Source organism: Cynara cardunculus (genome assembly GCF_001531365.2).
Source record: "Cynara cardunculus var. scolymus isolate 2C chromosome LG 9, CcrdV1, whole genome shotgun sequence".
NCBI classification, from domain to species: domain Eukaryota; kingdom Viridiplantae; phylum Streptophyta; class Magnoliopsida; order Asterales; family Asteraceae; genus Cynara; species Cynara cardunculus.
In genome coordinates this window covers 14,039,498-14,047,569 of record NC_037536.1, presented here as the reverse complement: position 1 = coordinate 14,047,569, position 8,072 = coordinate 14,039,498, and the positions used below count along the sequence as shown (strand labels likewise).

The 8,072-nt window shown below is 35.0% G+C and overlaps 1 protein-coding gene across 2 annotated transcripts in view; it reads left to right on the top strand.

Annotated features, from left to right (window-relative positions):
• Positions 1-6,103, top strand: part of LOC112518746 (probable transmembrane GTPase FZO-like, chloroplastic) — a 12,616-nt gene extending 6,513 nt beyond the window's left edge. The window contains exons 7-11 of one of the 2 annotated variants that reach the window (XM_025126563.1): positions 1,490-1,927; positions 2,928-3,095; positions 3,720-3,950; positions 4,616-4,731; positions 5,590-6,103. In XM_025126563.1, coding sequence (XP_024982331.1) covers positions 1,490-1,927; positions 2,928-3,095; positions 3,720-3,950; positions 4,616-4,731; positions 5,590-5,875 — 1,239 coding nt within the window. In that variant the 3' untranslated portion in view covers positions 5,876-6,103. Of the gene's footprint in view, positions 1-1,489; positions 1,928-2,927; positions 3,100-3,487; positions 3,555-3,719; positions 3,951-4,615; positions 4,732-5,589 lie in introns of those variants that run through there. The other variant, XM_025126564.1, reaches the window with a different exon arrangement.
• Positions 6,104-8,072: the final 1,969 nt, after the last annotated feature.

The following is an 8,072-nucleotide window of genomic DNA, read 5'->3' as shown; positions in this document are numbered from 1 at the left end:
GTGTGATACTTATGTGATAGCGGTGTGATAATCACCGTTATACATCACTTGGGTTAACGTTTTGGTTGATAAGTTAAAATTTTGGTGTCATCATGTGATTTGGRTGTGATAATCATGTGATAAGGGTGTGATAATCACTGTTATACATCACTTGGGTTATCGTTTTGGTTGATAAGTTAAAATTTTGGTGTAATCATATAATATGGGTGTGATAATCATATGATATGAGTGTGATACTTATGTGATAGAGGTGTGATACGAAGAAAAGATGTTAAACCATCGACTATCTGGAGATTATCATGAACGAGAAGGAGAATAAGATAACTACCAAGAGTAAAACGTGGAACGTGAAAAGATAATTATGGTTAATTAAAATAAAATAAAAATTATAAAAATTACTTAATTACATTATTGTCCTTATTAAATTATTTATATATAATAAAAGTTAATTTATTAATTAAAATTTTTTGAGGTTATTGGTTGTTCTCGCGTTTTCGTAAATCACATGGGTTCTCGTTTGAACCTCCACCTATATATATATATATATATATATATGATGTGGAAATCCATTAAACTCGTTGGAGTGTTATGGAGTGTGGGTATAAAATGATAGAGTTGTATGGTGAGTGGAAAGCTGATGTGGCAGTCCATGACACTCTGGTAGAGTGTCATCCATTGGAGATGCCCTAACGAGCTTAACAGGACTCACAACTAATTTAGTCAGCTATTCATGATTGTTTGGTAATGGCTGAATGATATAGAAAGTGGCCTATCCAGTAAGTTTCTAGGGGGGGCTTTATGGAGAAAGCCAAGTTTTTTCCAAACCTGTCCCTTCCAACTAAAAAACAGGCTCCTTCCATCTATGAAAAAACCCTCCCAAAAAAAACTTCTAAATCTATATAGACGGAGTAATCCACACAGACAACCTTATCCTTGACTTGATGGAAATCGACCAAACAACCCTTAAACTTTTAATGTGTGTGTGTATGTATAATTAGAGGTGGGTTATTATGCAACCCTTTACGTTCCTACAACCCTTACAACCAAATTAGGAGCATCCATTTGATCATCAATGATTACCATTTGATGGGTTGTAACTTCCCTTAAAGGTTCAGGGGAAAACCCCCAAAAAAAATGAACAAATGAGGAACACTGTGACCATGGTAACATTCATCGGGACGTATGCGCATGTGCATACAAGTAATTGAAGCTGTTTTCTTGGCTTACAAATTACTTGTATGCACATGTGCATACTGTCCTGATGAAGGATTACCATAGAGTTCCTCAGTTTTTCATTTTTTTGCGGTCTTCCTCTGAACCTGACCCTATATATATATATTATATGGTATAAACTTATGTTTTTTGTTTTATTTATTACTTGTGTGGTCGATCTATAGTCTTGGTAATAGGGTCTCCAAAAAGATCGGAATGGCCCTGTCTATTACGGGTTATCTTCAAGTGTTTGAAACGTTTATCTAATTGAACGCAGCTCAAGGAAGCTATTGGATTTATCAAAGAGAACACACAGAAGCTGTTAAGTACAGAAGTTATGCTATTTCCTGTATCTGCACGATCTGCACTTAAACGAAAATTGTTAACCATGTCTGATGTTGGTCAAGGGCACGAAGAATCATCTGGAAACGATTCTTATTGGGAGATGACTAGCTTTTATGAACTTGAGAAGTATTTGTACAGCTTCTTAGATGGGTCAACAAGTACAGGAATTGAAAGAATGAAGTTGAAACTTGAAACGCCGATTGCAATTGCAGAGCAGCTGCTCTCTGCATCACAAAAGATCGTGGAACAAGATTGCCAACAGGCCAAAAGAGACTTGATTTCAATAAATGAGCTCGTAAGTAGTGTAAAAGACTATGCATCCACGATGGAAACTGAAAGCATTTATTGGAAGAGACGATCTTTGTCGCTGGTATGATTATATAACCTTATTTTATTATGGAAAATGATTTTGGATTTAAGAAATTATCATTTTTTAATTTGGTTTACGGAACATCCACTCTACTCTATGGGGTAGAAATAAAGTCTATATACATCTTACCCTCCCTAGACCCCGAGGTGGGATAAACTCTCTTTTGGGGTAGAGGTCAGGACCGCATACATCTTACCCTCCACATACCCCATGTAATCGTACCAGATATTATCCGCTTTGTTCACACACCTGAACTCACGGTTTTAAAATGTGTCTGGTAGAAGAGGTATCCGGTCCTTATAAGGCAACCTTAGTTCCCCTCCCCAACCGATGTGGGATCTTACAGTCCACCCGCCTTGAGGGCCTAGCTCCTTGCTGGCACACCGGCTCTGATACCATTTGTAACACCTTAAAGCCCAAAGCAACAAGCTAGCCCAATAACTTCGAATCCAACTTAAAATTATGGTGGAAGTTATTGGTAGCCCACAACTTGAGGCTTATAAGGAGCTCACAAATCTCATTTCTATGTATGTGGGACGAGTTGTTATACCCCATCTCTGGTTGGGATACACTCTTCGAGTAGAGGTCATGTCTGTGTACATCGTACTCTCTTCAGACCCTACCTCTAGGTAGGACATACTTTCCTCGGGGTAGAGGATAGGTCTGGGTACGTCTTATCCTTCCTAGATCCCACCTCGAGGTGGGATATATGGGTCCGTTTGGTTTGGAAAATCTTTTTCACTAGTATGATCATATAAAATTGTGCAAACAAGTGTATTCCGATATTTTATTGTGTCATGGAAAATGTTTTTACATTTAACAAATTACCATTTTATATTTGGTTTATGGAAGCAACTGCTCTACTCTTTAGGGTAAAGGTCATGTCTATATATATCTTACCTTCATGGACCCCGCCTTCTAGGTGGGATATTGCTGTATTTATTTGGTTTGTTTTGGACTAAATTACCTTATTAAATTCGGGTGTTGTGTTAAAATGCAGGTCGATAAGACCAAAGCACGCGTTGTGGAGCTTATTATGTCAACTCTGCGGTTATCAAATCTTGATATTGTTGTGTCGTATGTTTTCAGAGGAGGCAATACTTCCCCGATGCCTGCTGCTGCAAGTGTTAGAAATGATATTATTGGTCCATCACTATCGGAATCACAAGTAAGTGAATTAATCATATCCTTGGAGCATATCCAACAACTATTCATAATTTCTCCAAAATGAAGTTAAAATATCCAAAAACAGAGTAAATTATGATTTGCGTCCCTGTGGTTTGTTAATAGTTTTGATTTTTGCCGCTGTAGTTAGAAGTTGTGATTTTTGTCTCTATGGTTTGCAATTTATTGCTATTTTCGTCCCTGTACTAATTCCTACCTCTAAATACAAGGGACCAAAACAGTAAAGAACTGTAAACCACAGTGACCAAAACAAGAATAAATTACAAACCATTAGGACGAAAATCGCAATTTCTAAACCACCGATAAAAAACGTAATTTACTCAAAGAAAATTAATACATTCAACTCCAAAATGGTCTCTGCTTCGGAGATTCTAGCCATAATTATATTACTAAATTATTCTATACATTTAACTGGTGGGAACAATAAAAAAATATTTCTCAGGTTTCGAAAATCTGCAAACTTTTACCCCCCCTGACTTTCTCGTTTTTGGAGAATCTGTTGGAGATGCTCTTATTATCGTCTTTTCTGCATATTTGGTTTTAGAAACTGCATTTTGTTCGGATATCTTGATTTCCGGTTTTATCAAGAACTTCTCTTGACGTGTAGAGATTGCTTGAGGAATACGTTGTGTGGCTCCAATCAAATAATGCCCGTGAAATAAAACTCTATGAGGAAACTTTCGAGAAAAGATGGGCTTCGTTTATAGACTCGGGCAATCGATTTCAGTCAGAGACTCGCAAGTTGGTTGAGAGAAAAAATGAATTCAGTATCGAACTAATAAAGGACTTTAGTTCTGCTGCTGCTTCCAAGCTATTTGAGCAAGAAATTCGTGAAGTGGTGAGCTTGATCTACTTTATATGTATTTTATTCTCGATGATGGATAAATTGTTCGTTCTGTGTTAAGCGATGTTTGACAACTATAAGCTAGCTTATTCTTTAAGCTTATTGAAAGAGGCTTGTTTTGTTAGCCATAAACTAACTTATAAGCTAGTTTTTTTAAAAGTTACTTCAAGTAGGGTTTGAATAAGCTCCATGGGCTTTTTCCCACTTTTTCCGATTATTCCCCTTATGTTTTTCAAATTAAATTTTCAATACATCTTGTTAGGTCAATTTAGTTTATCATCTAACTTATCAGCTACTTTTTACTAAATATATTAGTTTATCGACTAGCTTATCGGCCAACAACTAGTTTTTTGGCTTGTTGGAGTCGGAGGTTTCCATAATCCACCATGTGATGGTTTACAGGCTGGTTATTCAAATATATATACAAGTAATTTGCAAGCAATTTGTCTGTTATGCACACGTGCATAAAAACCAAGAAACAACTTCAATACTTGTATGCATATGTGCATACTGTCCTGATGAACCGTTACCACGGCGTTCCTAATTTTTTCAATTTTTTGGGGGTGTTCCCCTGAACCTCCCTCTCTCTATAAAGAACTTGTAATTATATGTTATGCCATTTTTACTCATTATAATTTTGTTTGGTTTGTTTATTTCAGTTTTTGGGGACTTTTGGTGGAATCGGAACAGCCAGTTTATTAGCTTCGCTTCTGACGTCGGTGCTACCAACCACTTTAGAAGATCTTCTTGCTCTTGGTCTTTGCTCTGCTGGCGGGTAATCCATCTTATCATTGCTCAATTTATCCTTCTAATTTCTCGATTTGTTTGAATCTTGAAAACGGACTCATATTTTAGGATGGATTATTGATAAGTTGTTAAGAGTCTCACATTACCATTTCCCCTGAATATTTGTTGGAAACTCCCTTCTCTTTTCCAGAGCTCTTTTGCAGAATAATCTAATGAGGTTCGACATATTCTTACATGGTATAAGAGCAAAATCTACCACTCTAGGATCTCGACACTCTAGAGCAATCTGTACCCCTCTAGCCCCTTCTCGATATTCAGCCATAATTTTAGAGTCCCACATTACTTGGACCATTTCTCTTCGATATATGTTGGAACTTCTCTTTTATCTTCAAGAGCTCTTTTGGAATGTAAATCTAATAAACATGGTATGAGAGTCAAGGTCTATCATTCTAGGGAGTCGACACTATGGGACAATTTTGCCCCTCTATCCTCTATGGGAGGGGACGTGTTAGAGTCCCATATAAGGTAGACTTGAACCATTTCCCGTCAATATATATTGGAACCTCCTCTCTCTCCTCGAGAGCTCTTTCGGAGAGTAATCTAATGAGGTTCCCCATATTCTTGCATGGTATCAAAATCAAGATCTACCACTTTAGGGGCTCGACGCTCTGGGACAATATGTACTCGTTTAGCCCCCTCTCGACAACATAGGACAATCTTTGCCCGTCTAGCCTCCATTAGAGGGGGCTTGAGTGTCACATTTTTTTTCTAGACTTACACCCTTTCTTCTCAATATATAGTAATATAATTTATTCTAATGAAGTTCATGTGTTCTCACACAAGTAAAACGTAACTCATATTCTTACACCTCTCTTTATGCGAACAGTTACATAGCGGTTGCAAATTTCCCGGTTCGTAGGCAAAAAGTGGTTGAGAAAGTGAACAGGACTGCTGATGGCTTAGCTCGGAAACTCGAAGAAGCAATGCAAAGAGATCTTTTGGAGACAACCAAAAGTCTCGAAAACTATGTTAAGCTTGTCGGTAAACCTTATCAAGATTTAGCACAAAGTAGATTAGATGAACTTGTGATGATCCAAGAGAAATTGACCAAAATGGAAGAAAGAATTAAAGCATTACAAAGTGATGTCCAAAACCTCCATATGTCATCATGATAAGATGAACACCCCGGTCGGTGCAATCATACCAGCCCTAATGCTTCAGATGCCATTAGAACTCCGCAGTTAAAGATGAACACTCATGTGTTCTTTGAATCTTGAGAGTTTACATGGTGAAATTTGATGTTTCTTTTTAATTGTATTTATAAGTAGACATCTTGTTTGTTGCGTGATTATGTAATGTATAATTGAAACTTTGGTATAGCCAATAAATTTGATTGATTTTTATGTGTTTTTTATAACAAAAACATGGGAAATTTACAAAAGGAGAAAAGGGTTCAGGATCGGCTTGGCCAAGAGACGAGCCTGTTTGGGATCGTTTTAGGGCCAAGGATCGAGCCTGATTAGCGTTTTGTTATTGTGTTTTTAAGATTACGGTTTTGATTCGATGATATTTTTCTGTTCACGTGACTTGTAATTCATTGTTGTTTTTGATCCTCATATTTATTAAGGACCAAAATTAAACTTTACTAAGGGGATGTTTGATTGGTTTTTCATTAAATCATGTATGGATAAAATTGTTTTTATAGTTTAATTTCTCCGTATGAATTAGAAATATTCCTATTTGAAAGAATTTTTCACAAACGAAAGGAGTGTATTGTTTTAATTGGGAATGACATGTTTGGAAGGAGAAAAAAAACTTGCATTTTTACATAAATCTTGCCCTAGAATTAGTGACGCTTTTTGTATCATAATGTATAACTAATGTAAAATATAAGGAGTTCAATTAAAATGCTAATAAATATACCTTAAAAACCTTATATATAAAACCATATTTTATATATGAAGTATTGTTTATTGATGCATATTAATTAAAATTCAAAATTACAAGTAAATTATGTGTAAGTACAACTTATTAAGCTTCATGTTTGAATTTGTGTAATTAATTTTAGGTAAATATAATCAAATACAGAATAAAATTCTCATTTTGAATATCAAATCTAAAATATAATTAGGATAATTGTTAAGTTCTAACAGAATACTTAGTTAATATTATAAACCAAAAATAAATTATTTCATCATTAAATCTAAAGTAAATTATAACAGAAAAATTGAATAAAAAAATTATAAAAAAATGATCACTTTTATATATATATATATATATATATATTTAATTCTTATGATATCTAAATTTATATTTTATCAAGAAAACAAGTTATTGTTTGTTCAAAACCACATAAATTTGTATTATAACATCGACATGAACCAAAAATATAAAATAAAATATTGAAATCAAGATATATTTCATTACATTATACGACTAACCTTACGCTAGTTAATTAAAGGGCAAAATGCACAAAATAGCAACCTACTTTCACAAATTTCCTTATTATAGCATTCTACTTTCAGTTTTTCTTATTACGGTAATGTACTTTCAAAATATTTTTTATTAGGGCATTGTACTTTCAAAATTTTACCCATTATAGCATTGGGTAACCTGTTAYYTTTTGAACAGGTTTTTCTTTGTTGACGTGACAAATTTAAAATGACATGGAAACCATGTAGGATAACATGTTACACATAGATATCCTACTTGTCATTTAAAAAAAAATTAATGTAAAAAACAATTTTTGAAAATGAAAAACCTTCATCCCTCTCATTGTTTAGACCGTTCCTTCTCTTCCTCTTCTTGATGACTGTTCATTCACCCACAAACCCTCAATCCCTCAATCGCACACATCGTGTTCCTCTTTGGCCTAATCGACTATCACCATCTTCTTCCTGATCAAATCTAAACCCTAATCGACTCAATCTCATCGACTTCCTCATCGCGCATCCTGTTCCAACAGGTAAGTTCTATATGTTTTACATTTTCTGTTTCATAGCTTGTGTCATGAGAATCCATGTCTGTTTGCCGTATATGTTTGCCTTAATGGTGTAGCATGATGGGTAGGTTGGATTCRATACTTTCTGTTTGTCTCTCTGTGATTATGATTCCAACTATGTAGTTCTGATGTCATTGAAATGGATGCGGACTGTAGTTATGATTCGATACTTTCTGTTTGTCTCTCTGTGATTAGAGATGAAATCTCAAGAAAAGAGGCAGAGAAAAATGGGATTCACTTAGAACAAATGATTCATATTAATGTGCATATAAAGTGTTTGTGTTTATGTTTATGTGTGTTAATTAGGTGTTAAGGTTCTAAATTGGCAACTATTTTGCAAATTTAGATCGAAATTTGGGTTTAATCAA